Raw genomic sequence first — 18970 nt, forward strand, 5'->3', positions numbered from 1 at the left:
TCTCCCACATGGTGAAGCTTGTAACTGGCCTTGAGAACGTTCCTTGAGGCATTCATCAATAAAAACAAGTTTTTCTGTTGGATAGTGTAGTAATGGAAATAGTCATAAATTGAATGTGTTCATTTTCATTCATAAAAAATTCAGAATGCTTTAGAGACACTAACATAGATGCTTCTTTTTGCTGCTGTAGCAAGATGGCATATTAGAAAAGCCATGGAGAAGTTCCTGCTGAAAGCTTAGCCAAACTGTAGCAAGTCCTTAAATATAAGTAGTAAATAAAATAGAGACTTTTTCAAAAAAGCTTATGCAAATAGAGGTGAAAATACTGCTTCTCTGGTAAATTGTTTCCAGCAGGGGAAGTAGATCATACAGCCTAGAATGCCATGGATGAACTGTGTCTTCCTAGAATGCAGCTATTCATAGGCTGGACATATTAACATAGTAGTTTGCTGCTTTGTTCTAGGTTGAGAAGTAAAACTTGCATCAGCAGCATGTTTTCATTGTACCACAACTTAATGGCCTTGCTGACCTATCAGTTATAAATGCACAAAAGGCTATGCTGTCTTGTAATATGCTATGCTGTCTTGTAATATATAAAGGTGATAGTATGATACTCCTTTAATGCCATGTCAGTGCAGTAGTGTCTCAGAAGGAGAAATATTCAATAAAGAATCATAAATACCTCTTTCTGCAAGCGAAACTGTTGCTAAAGATCATACCTCCAAACACTGACCAGACCACAAACTCCTTGGAGATTTATCAGAACCATTCTAATGTTGTACAGCTGCAAAATTTCTAAGTAGATGTCCCATCTAGTGAAATAACAAATGGCCTAACAATGCTGATCTGCTTCATGCTAGCTAGTTCATAAACCTTCTTTCAATCTAGTTTATCTCTAGAAATAAAAAAAAACTGGATGCAAATCTAAAATGAGTGCTGACATAACCATGTGTTCCTGTATGTATTTGAGGTGTTTGTGGAAGAGAACATTTTAAAGTATGAACAGGAATGTGTCACATAACCAGTACCCAACATTTGGCTCTTAATGGGAAGGGCTTCAGCATCATATGAAGTCAGGTGTCCAAGCACATGAGTGTTTAATGAAGACCTGATCTTAACCGGGTTTTGTTAAACGTATCTGCAGAATCTCATGAAAGTATTAGGACTCCACAGAAATACAGAAGTCCACTGTTCAAGGTGTGCTACGGATTGACTTCTGCAGTAGTTCAGGGATTTAGAAGGGAAGCTAAAATATTAGGAATGGAAGAACTGCTGTTGCTGCTTGATTCTCTATATTTGGTAGTTTTTCTTAAGAGAACATGAATTTTTTTTTGTTTCTGCTTACACATATTGTTTTTAGCTTTTGTAATCAGGCATGCAAAGCTTTTTGTGAGTCTTCCAGTACAGAGGTGTTCAAGGTAAGCATTGAAAAGGAAGCACCTGGAAGCTTTATGCTGAAATAAGTGGAATTATTTCAACAATAGGCTTGGAGTGGGCCTGGGGTTGAAGTGTGCGTATACAGTTTGGCAAAAAAAAATTCTAGTAGTCTAAAAATAATCTTTAGTGTATATTAAAAAAAAAAAAGGCTTTGGTAAGAGGACGTGGTTGCATTACTTCATAAGGGCGATAGTATAGAGTAAATTACGTAGGTTATTTTAAGCAAGGGTCAATAAGAGCTTGGTCAAAATCTGTGTGTACTTTTTTATGTAACTTGCACGTTGGTGTTTCTGTTTCATTTTTTAAAATAGATATTTTTTCTTTGTTTCCTTCAAATTCAAGCTTTCTTACTTCTGCTATTTCAACAGTGTAAGTCTTCAAGGAGAGAAACTACCTTTCTATACAAAATGATTGCCCTTTGCTAAAGTCTCATAAACTTCACACTATTAAAATTGGGAACGTAGGAACACAGCATCAGGCCAGTGATCTATGTAGCACGATATTCCATTTCTTAGGATTGTCATTATTAAATACTTCAGAAGAAGGTGCAAGAAACTGTGTAAAATAAATCATGTTTGTAGAAGTTTCTTTTAAGCCCATCATTTAATGATAGATTTATAAAGCAGAGAGCTTTATAAAACAGCATTTGCTGTTTTTAAATTGTGTGATATAAAGAAGCCTGGGGGCTGGTGTTTGTTTTAGGTCTACTTTTCTTGGTTTCAAAGCAGTAAGATAAAATATTTCTCCACTTCGTACAGCTGCAATAAAGAGCTGGAGTGACAAAGTGATACCATAACGCTGTATTTCACATTGCTTGCATGTGGTTTGCTACAGTTATTTTACTGATAAAAAGAAAGCTGAATCATGTATGATTTCTCAAACTTGAAGAGCAGATACATAGCTAAATTTTAGATGAGAGAAAAAGCTTGATGGGAGAGGAGGATGCCAGGCTTCAAAGCAAATGCATTATTTTGATCTTCTTGGCTGTCCAAGGTACAATTATGGAATCTGTCACCGTTCAGTAGTTTGCTGAGTTGATATCTGGGTATGATGGATTATACCCACATTTTCCTCTGTTTAAAATTTATTTTTGTTTCTGTATTATACTGTATCAATCTGACTTACTGGGTAGTGACAATCACCAGTTGAATTATGAACATAAAATACAGAAAACTACAAATATGTTGGGCTCTCTTACCAATCCAAAACTTCGTTATTCTACCACCATTTATGGCTGCTTTGAACCTCAAAGCCTTAAAAGAATAAGTTTTAGACAAATACAGAATAAAAAACCCTGAACAAAACCATAAAACCAAAATAAAAGAAATAAATTAATTAAAAATTAGTTTGGTCTAACATCTGAGAAATTAGCTTTGAATCTATGCCTTGCAAACAGAAGCAGGACCTGTTATTAATTCCCCTGACAGCCAGCGCTTTCATCTCCTCCTGTCTTTTCCCTAGACTGCTCATCATATGCATGGAATCTGGTGATACAGAAAAGGAGTGGTGGTGAATTTCAAACTTGGCGTTTAAACAGTAACGATAGTATGTTACTTTACTAGGATGTAGTGTTATGTTTCAAAGGATGCCTAGCAACATAGAATTTCACCATGAGTCTGACATGCTGTACTAGATTTCAAAGAGTGGTTGAAGCACTAAATGAATTTCAAATTATGAATAGGAAATTCAAACCAGCATTACTCTTAACTGGGTTCACTGTAACCACTGACACTTCTCATCTTTTAAGGGTGTTATCTTAATTTGGCAGTTATTGTAGTTCTGCATCTCAGAAAAAGAGACAAGGATGTAATTTCCCTGTTGCATAATGTAAAATTCTGATCAGTATCCAGAAAAAAAAGTTGTAATGCTCAAGACAAGGTTTCACCTGGATTTTATTTTTACAAAGTTAATCTTTTATAGTGAGCACTTTTTCAAACCTTTTAAGGCTTGGACAGTGGTATTTACTGAATGGTATTTATTGTATCTGGCATTTATAGTATAGTTCCATCAACCTACTGATGAACTTTGTGACACTTACCTGAATAATTGGTGAAACAGTGAATACAAGATGCAAATGTAGTGAGTCTCCAAAGAGCAGATGTGAGCTGGGAGTTATACATCTAAAACATTACGGTACACCACTTTAAGAAAATTACAGTGTTTTTTGGCAAACAGAGGACCTGCAGCTTCATTTATTTTAGGATTCTCATATTCATTTTGCATGATAAATTTGATGTTAAGCAGAATCAACCAGGGGTTCTCCTCTACTGAATGACATCCACAGGAGAAGGGAAGGTTTGGGTGAAACAGGTACTTTGAAACTCTTTCTCAGAAACAGTGGTCCAAACCTGCTCTAGAATCTGGTGATACTAGGAATATACAGGTTTTCCATCCACTTTTTGCAAAGAGTAAGCATATGGTACCTGAATTAACAGTTTGTTCTCTGGCTGTTCTAAATTGTCCAAAGACTAGCCCATATAAGATTTTCTCATCAGAGACCCAGCCCCAAGTCCTCTAATTTAGCTTCTGTATGTTCTGGTTTCATATGTGGTCGCTTTTGCTTGTCATTCTGTGTGAAACTTGGAATTACAGAAATGTCTAAGTTTAAATACTGTTTCTGTGAGCTGAGAGTTTACCCTGAGTGTCTTAGAATATTGACACACGTTTCAGTCTACAGAATTACAGCTGCTCAATATTTGAAGGATTCGTCTAAAGAATAAAATACGTGTAAGTGGATTGATAAAACGTTAGTTCAGTGGAGCTCTATTAATTCCGTACTGAAGGAGGGATCATTGTCTAATGAAAAAATTCAACAGGCTGTCTTATAGTCCTAAGATGGTAGTATAATACATTACTTGCTTAGTTTTAATAGGCTATGGTGTTACCAATACAGTACTTTCAGCTAGTGTGTGCGTTGATTTTTATGTATTTAAGTGAAGAGTGTGATGAGGTTTAGAATAGGAAACTTTCTAATTCTACTTCATTTTATTTCTTAGCCAAAGTGAAAGAGAGGAATTCGAAACAGAGTTCAAACAGAAGTATGAACGAGAAAAGATTCTGCTAACAGAAGAAAACAAAAAACTTTCAAATGAGCTTGATAAGGTAAGTGCTGATTAGTTGAGTCCTGAGTTTATAACTATTGTATGCTATGTACAAATTGGACAATACAGAGCTGTATTGGTTGTGATTAATTTCTGCTATCAATAAAGACTTAATGTTACACAAAAAAGTAGTGATTAATATTTGATTTGAATAGTGAAGTATCTGTATGCATCTGAACTTGAGAATGTGTGTATGTGTGTGTATATATATATGCATGTATGTGTATTTATGTGTAGGAATTGAGTTAGATGGTCTTACAGTTCGGTAAGACTGATTTTAGACAACATGTTAAGCCAAAAAAGATGATTTCTGTATGACCCAAATATAAAAATACATAGTTAATGATGTGATTACTTAGAGTATACTTGCATGTCAATTACTGTGAAATAGCAGGACCCCTCCCACCCACTGAGATTAAGTGTTACTTTGAGATACTAAAAAAATACAAATGATAAGGCATATTAATTAATGTGTGTTGAGCAAGGAATAATTATGTTTCGTGCATTTAGATTATCTCTTTTTTGTTCATTTTGACAGGTTATTCAAGTTCATTGTGGATTAGCCAAGTCTTGCTAAACTTGTCTATTCTTTTTGTAATGCATTACATTTTCTAAAAATATGATGAAAGTACAGTGTTCTTCAAAGTAAGCATGTTTGCATGTCAGTGTTCAAATTAAAGTACATTTTCATACCAGTGTAAGACACATACTGTATATGCCTATATGTAGGCTTAGTCCAAGAACAGTAAGAGACAAGTCACTTTGATAGTTTTTCTGCTTGGTCTCTCTTTAAATTTGGTTAGCTTTGTATTTTTCTTGTCAAATGACATTTAATAAAAAGGCATATTTAAATCATAAACCCATTTAAAAGATAAATATGGAGTGGAGTACTCATTAGGAGTAAAAAGTAGAACAGATTTAAAACTGTGATTTTTTTTTTTTTTTTTTTTTACATCATTTCCATTTATTAGTATATTTCAGTACTAAAAGAAGCCTTTCACATGAGATTAATTCTCCTAAGCAGGTCTTCCTATAAAGTCTATTTGATCTCTGATTCCACTTTGACTTTCTGAATAATTATTTAACATAATGAGGATTTAGTTCCCAATACCAACTGACGTTAGCTGTGGCTTTTGTTTTGCAGAATGTGCATGTGTGAATGACAGCTATGTGAATGCGAGAGGTTAATTGATAGGTGTAACATACTGTACTTACAGATGTGCATTTAATTTCAATTTCCCTGTCTGCAAGTAAGTAAAATGAAAAACAGGGGAATGTGAGACACCTGGAGAATCTCAGGACTCACTTGCGCCTGTATCTCTTAATCCTCTCATTCTCCATGGTTACTAAACCAGGGAGAGGTTTGGCAGTTTTATCTGAGCTATAACAATTTTTGTGTCCTTGCTTTGCTCTTTTAACGTAGGTTTTTCTATATAGAACATTCCACACCTATATGGTTCAATGCAGAAACTTTCTAAGAGTTGTAGAGGTATTTGGAGACTAATTCTCAGAAAACGAATTAATTTGTTAGAGTGAAAATGTAGTTCTAGTCCTTAAAAATGGCCTTTCAGTACAGCTACGGTCATACATGAGAAAAGATTCTGGCTTTTATTGTTACATGGTGTTTATTGTGATGGGTAGTGGCAATTTTTAAAGCAGATGCATGATGTGGGAGAGGGGAACACGTGGCTTTGAGTCTGCACAGAGATGGCATCACAGCAGCTTATACCTTTAACAAGTTGTTTAAATTCTCATTCAGCTCACCACCATGTTTGAGAGGCTGAGTATGAATAACCGGCAGCTGGAAGAAGAGATGAGAGACCTGGCTGATAAAAAGGAGTCTGTGGCCCACTGGGAGGCCCAAATTACTGAGATCATCCAATGGTGAATACTCTGCTCTAATGTCATTGCAAAATCCCTTCAGTACGTGGTAGGGCTGTTACTGAGGTTTTTGCCTTTGCATGTGGCACTGGCAAGTGCTTTAGGTGAAATCTCACACCTGTCTGGGATTCTGCTGTATTTTTGATTGATATTTTAATAATATACAAATCCGGAAAAATGTGTTCCTCCTTAAGAGCGAAAGTGTCTTACCAAATACAACTTTTTTAAGTGCAGAAGAATCATGGCCATTGGGTGTGGCTTGTGGCTTTGGAAGAATGCTGGAAGGAGTCATATGCTGAGCTCACGCCTCTGAGAGGGAACAAGCCTGGGAAAAGCAGTGGCTGAGAGTATTTGTGTCTCGGCATTAATTTCCTTCATCTGCTTGGCATGTGGCAGAATGAAACAAATACAGTGCAACTTTTATGTGATTTTTTTCACAAGAAGGGCATTTGAGACTACCGCAAAGCCAGTCAAGTGATGTTTCTAATAATACTTTTGCTAAATAATGATGTTATGTTTCTAAAGTCTTCTGTCCAGTTCTAATAAATTAGGGGAAAAAAACCCACCCCAAGTTGAAGTTACTAAGAGAAAAAGGTTGTTTTATCTAGGTGGTCTTTATTTTTCTTCTCCATGCCTGCTTCTCGCCCCTCCCCTTTTATGGTCCATTGCAGTGTCTAGCATCTACAAAAATAGTTTGCATCCAGACATTTTTTTTTACAGATCATCCACTTCTGGGAAGATTTCATCATCATATACTAATCTTTTTTTGGTTTACTACTTGATTATTTCCGCTCCCCTCTTTTGCCATCTCATGTTAGTGAAAAAATCTAATTTGTTGTGTCAAAGATAAAATGGGAAACATTTGTTTTAATGAAGCCTAGTTTGGTATTGTGGTAGTGTCAGTATAATTTTGTTGTCAAAATACAGAGAAGTTTGTCTTTTGAATATAGCCATGTGAATATGTAACAAGAAAGGAGGGCTGTCCTCTGGGTTTCTGGAAGTGTTTTAAGCAGTGTTTTTTACATAAAATTATGTAATGCTGATCTGTGTTATGAAGTCCATAGTGTCTCAAGGCATTGTATTTGTAGCAGAGGTTAAAAAATTTAAAAGGTCCACTTTGTGCCTGTTCCTTTTAAATCTTGTCTCTCGTAACTGTGAGTGTAGTAGACGGCCTGCATCACAGAAATAAAGAAAAAATACATAAAAGTTGTTTAAGTGAACAGTTAATTTCTAGCCAATCAGAAATGTTTATTCAGAAAAAAATCAAGGTAAAGAGAGACAAGTCTATTATTTCATATTCCATATTGTTTTAAGGTAATGCTTATCTGTCTTAATGCACCAAGGTAACCAAACCCCATTTTTCAGATTTACATGTGAAAGCACTCATAAAACTTGGCAGTTCTGGACAAAGACAAGTCAGAATTAGTTGTGGATTGTTTTATTTAACACTATGTAAAAATGTACCAACAGTCATTAAGAATGTCCCTTCTCCAGTTTATGAGAGTGTTTAATATTTTAAAATGTACTACCAATGTGGTTCAGGTCTATGATAAAGCATGTTGCATGTATTAGAGATGTCGTGGGGAGGGTAAAAGAGGTTTGGGATAGAGTTTTTTATTATGTCTAAAGATACTTAATGAAAAAAGACCAGGAACATGAAAGACTAACTTTCTGAATGAAAGATACCGTTTTACTGATCTCTTATGATAATATAGCGTCTTTTAAAAAGTATGGAACTAAAAATTAAAGAACTATGTGAAAAGGAAAAAAAAAAGTAGTTCTGTGGGCAAACATTAAGGAGATAAAAAAAATTGACTTGGTTCCAGTTTTTAATCACTGTACACATCTCAATTTTCCCTCCATACTTCTCTCTGCTTATGTTAAATTTTTTCCAGCTATGTGAAGCCTTATCTTGGCTCACTTTTTTTTTTTTATTATTATGTTTAGATTTTCCATGCATTACCCAGATAATCTGATCATGTCCATCTGCTGTCCTTAGAATTCAGTACTGCATACTGAAACTAGGTCCTTCTCTGGTGATATTTTGCTGTGGAACATGGGGTGCTATATGAACTATCTAAACATCTATAATAATGATAAACATTTTAAAAGAAAAAAATAATTTTCAAGAAAACTAGTCTTATTTAATCAGTCACAAGCCTATGTTTTTCTCAGAAGAATGTGCAATTTCAATCCATACCTGTCCACCTCTTCAGTGTGACAACAGAATCCCTTGGAGCTAACAAAGTAGGGTAGAGCTTGTAGGCTCCCTCTTCAAAACTACACAGATTTTTCACATAATATTACTTTAAAATACATATTTTGGGTGCATACTTTCCACTTCTTAAAAATGGGTTTTGCCCATATATGAGGATATGAGGCAGTAGATGGAATTAATTACTGGTTTTGTAAACAGTTTGCTCAGCTGCCTATGGTAGTTCAAGGGATTTGTTCTAGCCCTGTTCTAAGTAACACAAGCCCAAGGAGTCCCTTACTTCCTTTGAGTGCTTTCCATCTAATAGATACCTCTCTCAGGAAATCTGCCCCACTATTCGAATCCATATTTTAGGTGGTTAAGATTGTCACTTTCTTCACAACTCCTTGGGCCCTTCCAAATAATTTGCGAGTAATTTTGATGGCCTATCATGTTCCCTTTAGCCTTTCCCTGCTTTCTTATTGTGCTCTCTTGCATCTTTTTAGGGCAAATGTACAAAAGTCTTTTTATTTTTGCTGTTATTATCCCAAGGTGCCATAAATATAGCCAAAATTTTAATATAAACACTTGCATCAAACTTTCATTTCAATTTCTAATGTGGTAGTAATAGACCCTCACGGATCCTTCGGCCTTAATGGGGCTATTATATTGACAAGTTTGTATTAGCCAAATCACTCATCGTGCCTTGACAAGAGTAAATACTGAGGCTTTTATAGTCAGCTATAAATTTTCCTAAGTGAGATGGGAAAGAGATTCATTGCATTGGAGGTTAATGCAGTCACTTTAAAAAGGAATCTTTTAAATAGCCATGGTACCGTATTTCTGTTCTGTTGCAGAAGGGAGGTTGATGGAAGTCTTGGTAGTGATTCCCAGAGTACTTGTCAAGAATCTTAACTAATTAGTCTCTCTGTGAGGGATTCATGTAACCTAGTTCTAGAAGTCCTAAGGTAGACAACTAAAATAAATCCCATGACTAGTATTGTAGAAGCGTCTTTTTCTCCCCACTGATTGAAAAGGAAGCCTAGGCAACTAGTTCAAATGAAGAATTCTGTATTGTTGATATGTTTATATGGATGAGCTAAATCCTACCTGATTTACCTATAGAGTGGATGTCAGGCTTGGATTCAGCTGGCCAGAAGCTGTGACTGCTGTCTACCAGAAGAAAAAAATCAACAAAAAACCCCCAAGCAAACAAACAAAACAACCCCCCCAAACACTTCTGCATTAAATCAAACATAAAAAAGCCCCAAAGTTTTTGGGGTTTTTTGGTTTTGGGGTTTTTTTTGTTTGGTTTTTTTAATCTGGTTGCTCTCAGAAGAAAGCACATGTGAATTGTGGAAAAGGTTTAGCAAAAATTATGGGCAAATTCAACCGTAAGAAACTCAAAACATGAAAAATTCTGAGATGCTTTGTGTTTAAGGTAAGAATAATCAGAAGTTAATTATAAAATAGAAATTCTGGAGGACGGGGGAAGTTTGAGGGTTTGGGAGCAGAGTGAAGTGTTGAAAATTTTTAGAGAAGTAGTTCTAAAAAACCAAATTTTGTTGGAGAAGGCAGAGGAAAAAGAAAAAATTAAGTTGTAGGCTTTGAGCAGAGTGATACAAAGACAGAAACTTAAAAGCATTGAGAAACTACAGGAGAATTGGGAGTCATGGCTCTCAGACTTCCTTGGGGTTTTTAAATCAGGAAGATGCAGCTTGGCATATGACCCCAGGGCTCTAAGACCCCTCCTGTTCAGCAAAAATCTCTAGTCCTCTGGGTCCATTTTGTTTTGTAAAGTATCCCGGAGAGAGAGACCCAGAGAGTCTGACCTTCAGAGCAGCCTGACAAATAGCATACTAGCAGTCAATGGTTATTTGAAGGTGGTTGTGATGTTGGCTCCAACCAAAAAGTTAAATTTAATTTTACAGGAATTTGTACTATATTGCTGTTCTAGGCTCTTTATAGTTAACAAGCTAAGTTTACAAGGGCACTTACGTTATATGTGAAAACAGAACGGTTAATCCAATCTAAATTTTCAGAGATGAAAGAATTGACTCTGGGTGGGACCTGAAGAACTTTTCTTACTCAGGTCTTTTGCTGTGCTTGTTAGGGCTCTCTGTAAGAAGGGGAGCAAGGAGAGAAACATTAGTAAGAGTAAGTTTACCTTTCTTGCTCTTTTTTTTAAAGAGCCAATCAAACAAAAAAAAAAAAACCCAACCCAAACCAGCAAAACAGCAAATCAAAAAACTCCCAAGAGCTCCTGGGGGCACATAATGTTTAATCAATGTATCTCATTATCGAGAGAATGTTGCCATCTAGTGGGCAACAAAACTGTAGCTCAGCTCCAAATTGTACTGCTTTTATTTACTGTCTTTAAGAGTCTGAGGAGTTTCCTTGAACTCAGTATAGGTTTTTGCAAAAATTGACTTTATATGTTTATTTTCATTTTCTAGATTTCTACATGTTCTGTGGAACACCTCTCTGAGGATTTTACATGTGCAGCTTTTCAGCATTTAGAACCTGAAGGTTCTGTGCATCATAAACCAAATAACTGAAGTGTTTTCTCACCTTCCATAAGGAAGGATCTATATGGCATGATAAAAACTGACAAAGAAATTGGGCATGGAAAGTTTTTCATATTTAATTAGAAAAGTTTCAAAAATATGGCCCAATTCAATTTTATTTTTGATCTGACATTGTCCCTTTTTTTTCTGCAAAGATTTTACATGTCATTAAAAATAGAGAAGCTCAAATGCTGATTCCTAAATCTGTTTTCCTTCCTTGTACATCAGGAGAACTTACCTTCTCACCTTGAGAACCTCACATTCTTTTTATTCCTGCTTACACTCTTTTCTTTTTACTATATATTTAATTATGCACCCCCCCCAAAAAAAAGGCATCTTATGCTACTTCTCACATCTTTTGCCCACTCTTGTACCCTAAGTGGTTTGTATAGGCCAAGGTTATCTGTATCTGGTGGTCAAAATATGTCATCCAGAATGTTACAGGAAAAAAAAGTTGGTATGCTGCTTCCATTGAGTTCTAGTATACCTTGGGAAAAATAGTAACTCATTAATATCAAAACTCTCTCTGACTTTAATAAAGTCAGGATGTGGTTTTTTCCTAGGCTCCTCCTCACCTCTTGAACTAAATTGTAAGCAGGAGACAGAGAAGATAAAGCCCAAAGCATGATGTTTTCATGTTGGGTGTGAGTTTTATGGTAAATTGTCACTATTTTTGCATTAGCCCCCTCTGTATTAAAGCAGTCTTTCATATATAAATCTTAAACTGCACAGCCAGAAGTTACTGTAACCTGTAGACATTTAGCCCATAGCTTTCACATTGTCATCTTGCCCTAAGGCCACTGTGGGAAAGCTCTTCTGTTCCTCCCTTGCCCGTGGCAGTTCAGAGTATGTGCTCTCTGTCTTTCTTGCCTCCTGGTGACTATCTATAAATCTTTGTTGAAACATTACATTATTAATTAATGGTAAACTTACAAGTAGCAGCATTTTCATAATTACTGTGTGTATGAACCCCATAGTATCAACCAGAGAAACTTATATTGCTTTATAGGCATGGAGGGGGAATCACTTTCTGCAGAAAGGTCACTGTGAGACAAGATGAACCATCTGGAGAACTCTCATCTCCAGTCCAACATACTCAGGATTACAGTTACTAAGGAAAGATCAGGAAGCAAGGATAAGTTAATTTCCACAAAATAGAAAAACTATTTTCCCACTTCCCTGTAAGTTATTTAAAGCTATATGAGGTTCATTACTTATAGCACATCCTAAACATTTCTGTGGTCAGTGTTGATAGACCTAACTGTGATCAAGCTGTGGTATTAGACTGCTGGTCTCTGAGACCAGCTCAGAGACTTGGGTATGCCCTGTTGTTGCAGAACTGAGTTTGTTCTTCTGTGGGCAAGATGAGTATGTTCAGAGCCAGGCCTGTAAGGTGAAAGGAACTGTGTGTGTGCGTAGGGAGGGTGTTGGGGGGGGGGGGGGGTGTTTGGTTTAGGTTTTTCATAAGCTACTTAGTTTCAGTGAGGTAATTTTTTCAGCAACTTTCTTTTCTATGTTAATACCTGAGGCAAATGAAGAACGAACCTTCTGCTGTAATTAATCACAGAAGTTTGTTTTTTTCTTTGTAACTGATGATCAAAGAATCTGAAAAACAGACATGTCTCCTCCTTGATGTCTTTACACCCAGAATACATGTCTTGATAGGAAGCAAGCTCGGGGGATGAGAGCGCCTCTTCTGGCTTATGCCGTTTAATAACATTAGAATTAGACTCTGCCTATTTAATTAGCATTTCATGAAATAACATCACTGTTTAACTACTATTTCTCATGGTCAATTGATAAGAGTAAAGTCAACCACTAGTTCCAATGTTATGTGGATAGTTGAATTGTTAATTATTGGTTACAAATTTTGTCTTAATTTACTCCCTAAAAATAGATTGGATCTTGAAAGGTTTCTTTCTCAAAGTCTCAATTTCAGGTAGCTGACGTTTATACTGAGACATGTATTACTTACTTAGAATCATAGAATCATTTAGGTTGGAAAAGACCTTTAAGATCATCAAGTCCAACCATCAACCATGCCCACTAAACCATGTCCTGAAGTGCCTTTTCTACACGCTTTTTGAATACCTCCAGGGATGGTGACTCAACCACTTCCCTGGGCAGCCTGTTCCAATGCCTGACAATGCTGTCAGTGAAGAAATTTTTCCTAATATCCAACCTAAACCTCCCCTGCTGCAATTTGAGGCCATTTCCTCTCGTCCTATCTCCAGCCACCTGACAGAAGAGACCAGCACCCACCTCACTACAACCTCTTTTCAGGTAGTTGTAGAGAGTGATAAGGTCTCTCCTCAGCCTCCTTTTCTCCAGGCTGAACAACCCCAGTTCCCTCAGCCACTCCTCGTAAGACTTGTGCTCCAGGCCCCTCACCAACTTGGTTGCCCTTCTCTGGACACGGACTGCTAGATACGTAGTTCTTCAGTCTTTATTCCTTGTCTTAGTGGTGCATATTGTTTAATGGAACTCTGCAGAGCAGCAAAGGCTTAGTTCTGTGGGGGTTTTTTTGTTCCCTTACGTTTCATGATTTTTGTTTTGTATTATGCTTTTTTCTGTTTCTGGTTGCTGTTTTGTTGAAGGGACTTTTGTTTTCTTTTCTTTAGATTCTTTGGTTAAAACACCTTTTTTTTATTATGTAATTGTTTAGGGTAAGTGATGAAAAAGATGCTCGAGGTTATCTTCAAGCCTTGGCCTCTAAAATGACAGAAGAACTAGAGGCCCTGAGGAACTCCAGTTTGGGTGCAAGAGCTACAGTAAGACTCTACTTCCATATGTCAGATTTTTTTTGTTTGCAAAACCACTAATTGGATTGTTTCAGCTGCAGTAATAACCTGTCTGTAGAGTCTGTGTTAGTCAGAAGTTAAACTTTCCTAGAGCTTCCCTTCTGAATAACTGAATAGTAAATGTATTGTTTATTGTTTATCAATTAATTAAACACCAATATCTTCATAATATGATTTTATCTATAATATTGTTCAAGTAGCTATTTTATAATCATATATGAATTTGTTGAAGGAAATCTGTACTTTGGGTTATGAAAGCCTTAAAGTCTTTCACCTGTGAAATGTGAATGTCCTTCGTAGCTGTCATTTGAATTGAGGCACATCAAAACTAGAATTCACAAAATCTCTTTGCTTTTGAGATCATGACAACATAAGACACTCATCTTGCCTGTTTAGTACTTAAGTTCAATAATAATAATAATAACACTACTCAATTTTTTAGTTTTAGATTACTTTGGAATTAATGAACTCTTATGTTAAGAACATAATAGACTGAGAAACATAATTGTTGAAGTTAGTTACATTCTGCATTTTCAGCTTTCTTTCCTCTTACTTTTTCTTCTCTCTTCTTTTATTCTTTACTAGGACATGCCCTGGAAGATGCGCCGCTTTGCAAAACTGGATATGTCTGCAAGGTTGGAACTACAGTCTGCTCTTGATGCTGAAATCCGAGCCAAACAGGCCATTCAAGATGAGTTGAATAAAGTCAAAGCTTCCTGTATCTCTACGGAGTGGTAAGACCGAATTGTTCTGATGGAAATTTACTTTGATACCTCCCAGGGAGTGTCATCGAATCATGATTTTAACGATCTTATCTGTCAAAATTTAATAATGAATTATATGCCAATTTCTTATATCCAAATGTGAAAAAAAAAAAAAAAAGACCACATCTCTCTTCATTGTGTAAGCAGCTGAACACTTACTGGGAAATTTGACATCTTGAAGACTTTCAGAGAAGACACTTTCTCTTTAATAATATAATCTCTCCTAGTTGTGATAACAAGTTTAAATGCAAGCAGAGTTTGGTTTTGTGTCTTAGAACATATTCTCTTCCATTCTATTGATAGCTGCATTGGGTTAGCTGATGAAAATCGATTATTGCATACTGATTTGCACAGTAGTAAGATGCAGTTATGGAAGATTATGAATTCTTTTATTCCTTCCTCAGACCTCTATCTCCCTTCCCTTCCCCACCCCCTCTCACCTCCCCAGAATTTATTCTGAGTTGGGTGAATGCCTGAAGTGGGGATTAGTAGGAAGACATTCCATTTCTAGGTCTCCAGCTTCAGTCTAGCTCAGAGCACTGACTTGTTTTGCAGCTTTAGGAAAGCGGTTGGACAGAGCTGAGATTCAAGTATGTTATCTGTAAAGTGGGAATACCTTGTCCACCTGACTTAGATATTTTTCAGGCCATGTAACATGATGATAGGCAGCATTGTAGATCCTCTAAGAGCAGGAGAACCACTGTTTGCTTTGATAGGCAAGGATGAGAAGTGTGATAGAAAAGCATAGTAGTGTTACCTATCAGCTGTGAATCAGAAAGCACTGAAACAACTAACTGTAAAGTAACAGAGTTCAACATAATCTATTAGTATCACAGACACTGTGAATTAACAAATAAAAAAACCACCAATTTTTAGGCATAAAAATACATGTGGTCTTTTTTTTCCTCATTCATAGGATACAAGCTCTCACAATTACTCATAAATTAGGAACATGAGCCTATTTAATGGGTAAACAGGGGCAGTTAATTGCTTGTTCTGGTTTTTTTTTAAGATACCATACTAAACAGGTCCCAATAGATTTTTTAATTCATTCTGGCATTTGATGACATCATGAAGCTTGCTGGGCATTAATTTTTAAATAGAATGCAAAGATGGACAGAAAAATGTGACTTGTCTCATGGGTTCTCAATACTTACATAGGTTTTTTTTGTTTTTATTCTTTTGAAGTAAATTGCAAGAATCTGAGAAGAAGAACATGGAACTGTTGACAGATATTGAAAGGCTGAAAAAGGAGACAGAAGAGCTTAGATCAGAAAAGGGTATGGCAACTGATACCCAAGTAAATAACATGTTTCACATTGGTGGGTACATCTTATCAATTAAGTGTCACCTTGCAACTAAAATATGATACCGATACCACCAGACTTTGGCATACAAAATGTGAGCACAGCAATTGCATGTTAAGATGTACCCACAGCAGCTGCATTTGCACTTCTAATACATACTTGTAATATGCTTCAGTTTTGTTGATATACTTGAACCAGTAAGGTATTATTAGAGTTGGAACTGCATTATTTTTATTTGGCATGTGTATGATAATTTACTGCCAGAGAACTGTTAGAAGTATAGATATATTTATAATTTTTTTTACCCTTTATGATGGGTGAAGGTATTTAGACTTCAATACTGATCATAGTGTTCTTCTATGAATGTTTTAGCCCTGCCTACACAGAGAATAAACAACTGCAGAGACATTCGTAGCATTCATTTGTTTCTGGAATGACTTTGTTGATTGGTTTTGTAACCACGTAGTAAGCGGTGTGGTCATGTTTGCTTTGCTGTGGTATTAAGAGCATGTTCTGGGATTTCTGTCTAACGGTATTTCGCATTGTTGCTGGGTGAAGAGACTTTTTGGTAATTCTGAAATGAAAAAAAATTTCATTGAGAGGTGATTTATGATTTGGCTGGTTCTTTGCAGTTCCTGTAGTAGCTCTAATATTTCTATCTTATGAGTCACATGGGAAGAAGTGATTCTTCAGACCAAATGGAATTACCTAATTTTCTGTAGGTAACTGAACTCCAGAGTTTCAAAACACTGGCAACAATGGCTGTGTAGGGATGTCAAATATTGTTCAGCCTTTGCAACCTAACGGCACGTCAATCAGTAATGTATTGCAGTTAACATTCATCTCCTATATATAGACCTCCAGGTGCTGGTTGACTGGTAAAAATAATATAAACCTATACAGAACATTAAAAAATTACTCTTGCTGATTAGCAAATAAGACTTAGGGAATTTATACTTGTTCATCTTGATGCTTAGCACTGATACCAGGATTATGCTTCTTCCAAGTGCTTGGAGAGGAACTCTTGATAGCACCTCACTGGAGAGAATTAATGCGTTGTCACGTTTAGCTTTCATTTATAGATTCTTGAACTGTCTTAAATATTTTGCATGCTTACTCAGCTTCTGAAGTCTTGCTTCGTGTTAAACGGTCTGTTAAGAAATTATAATTAATATTTTACCTTGTATTTTCTCCAGTGTTTAAAGCCTTATTTTTTGTGAAAATGGAGATAAACATTTACTCTTTTCTTTAACAACAACAAGAAGTACTTTTCAAGGAAAATTTAGTTATTATGCTTTTTGCCAGAAGTAAATTAATAAGATTCTACTGCAGCTATTCAAATATTTTGATAGAAATACACCTTAATCCAAAATCCTTATTATCTTTGGACTTGGTTTTCTCTTATAAGAAGAAATTTATTGATGTTTGAATCATGAACTGTATAGAGGATTCAAATGTAGTCAATGTACAGTGGTAGCGTAACTTCCTGTGCGTGGAAATTGATTTCTAGGAAGGGATTACTTAGATTAGCACTTGAATCCTTTGCTCTATAAATGTGTTCCAGAAAATGAGGAGGGTGGGGAAAAAGATTACTAAAAATGATTCTGTAAAGTAGCAGGTAATTTGAGAATTGTTTTTAGTCTTTTACTGGGGTTTCAGTGTATTTCTATTTTAAAAACAAAAGGGTTCTTTGTAACTTCTTTGTTCACTGTGGGTTATATTTAGACCAAACAGGGTGATACGAGCAGTTAGAGCAAGTCACTGAAGTTTCTTAAAAGAAATAAGTGACCTTTGATAGCGTCAGTCTTTCAAGATGCACACAGTCCTGCAGGCTTTGATCATAATAAGTACGTCTATATAATATATTTGTAGTGCTCAAGAAGCTAGAGTTTCTATACATCTGTGATTTATAAACACCCACACAGCGACTCGAATTATTCCCCAAAGAAAAGAAGAAGAAAAAAAGAATATAGCAATTGAAGCAAGTTAAAGTAACAGTCCAGATGTGCCAGCCTCTGGAGCTCCAGAGGATGCAGCATTCCTGCTCTGCTTACTGGCTGAAAACCGTGTAAATGATGCAGTGTGACAGAAACATTTGAAGCTTTACCCAGGATTGCATTACTCCTGGACATTCAAAAGTGAGAGGTGACAGAGACAGGCATAGAGCATGGGTCAAGGAACTCGTACTATTTGGAAATGCGGTGTGTTCCTCAAACAGCCTGTTCTGTACATTTTTGTGGAACCTCAGTGTTAGCTAAAACTGTCTTGTCACGGTAGGCTGTCCAGTGTGTGACTAGAGTAGGGATGACACCTGCTGCCTTAGTGTGTATGCCCGTATGTCATGCAGTGCATGTTGCAAATGGACATAAACACCTTAGAAACCTGTGCCTTCTGCATAATAGACATGTACATACAGTATGTTTTCATGTTGAATTCACACCATACGTCCTAGCTTGGGAAAGGTTAATTAAACATACGCTGCTTGCTTAGTGGGTCTATTAAAAAAGTCTTGTACCTTGGAAAACAGACCAAATGTGACAACTCATTTAAAAAAATGTAGGTGGTTCAGGTGGCTACTCAAACCGTGATTCAGCAAGGCAAAGGTCCTCCATGACAAGATCATTTTTCTGTAGCTTAAAAACCTGCTGCTGTTTTCTAGGTGTAAAGCACCAAGACTCACAGAATTCTTTCTTGGCCTTTTTGAATGCGCCTACCTCTGCTCTGGATCAATTTGAAGTAAGTGTACAGCAATTCTAATTCTCCGTTAGTAGGTGGAACTACTGCTGTTATGTGCAGGTTATATCCATATTTGCTGAGCGTTTGCTACTGTATTTTAATCATAATGCCCCATTTATATTTGTGTATAACAATATGTGAGAATTGTTTGTTGTTTACAGTGCTGACTGTCTTCTCTTGTA

The 18970-nt window shown here is 36.2% G+C and overlaps 1 protein-coding gene across 17 annotated transcripts in view; it reads left to right on the plus strand.

Annotated features, from left to right (window-relative positions):
* Positions 1–18970, plus strand: part of CDC42BPA (CDC42 binding protein kinase alpha) — a 190441-nt gene that overhangs the window by 128275 nt on the left and 43196 nt on the right. For 13 of the 17 annotated variants that reach the window (XM_030035147.2, XM_030035155.2, XM_030035156.2 and 10 more), the window contains 6 exons: positions 4434–4539; positions 6298–6422; positions 13846–13951; positions 14567–14715; positions 15934–16025; positions 18712–18788. In XM_030035147.2, coding sequence (XP_029891007.1) covers positions 4434–4539; positions 6298–6422; positions 13846–13951; positions 14567–14715; positions 15934–16025; positions 18712–18788 — 655 coding nt within the window. The remainder of the gene's footprint in view (positions 1–4433; positions 4540–6297; positions 6423–13845; positions 13952–14566; positions 14716–15933; positions 16026–18711; positions 18789–18970) is intronic. The other 4 variants (XM_030035148.2, XM_030035150.2, XM_030035151.2 and 1 more) reach the window with 1 other exon arrangement.

Source organism: Aquila chrysaetos, chromosome 13 (genome assembly GCF_900496995.4).
Source record: "Aquila chrysaetos chrysaetos chromosome 13, bAquChr1.4, whole genome shotgun sequence".
Taxonomy (NCBI): Eukaryota; Metazoa; Chordata; class Aves; order Accipitriformes; family Accipitridae; genus Aquila; species Aquila chrysaetos.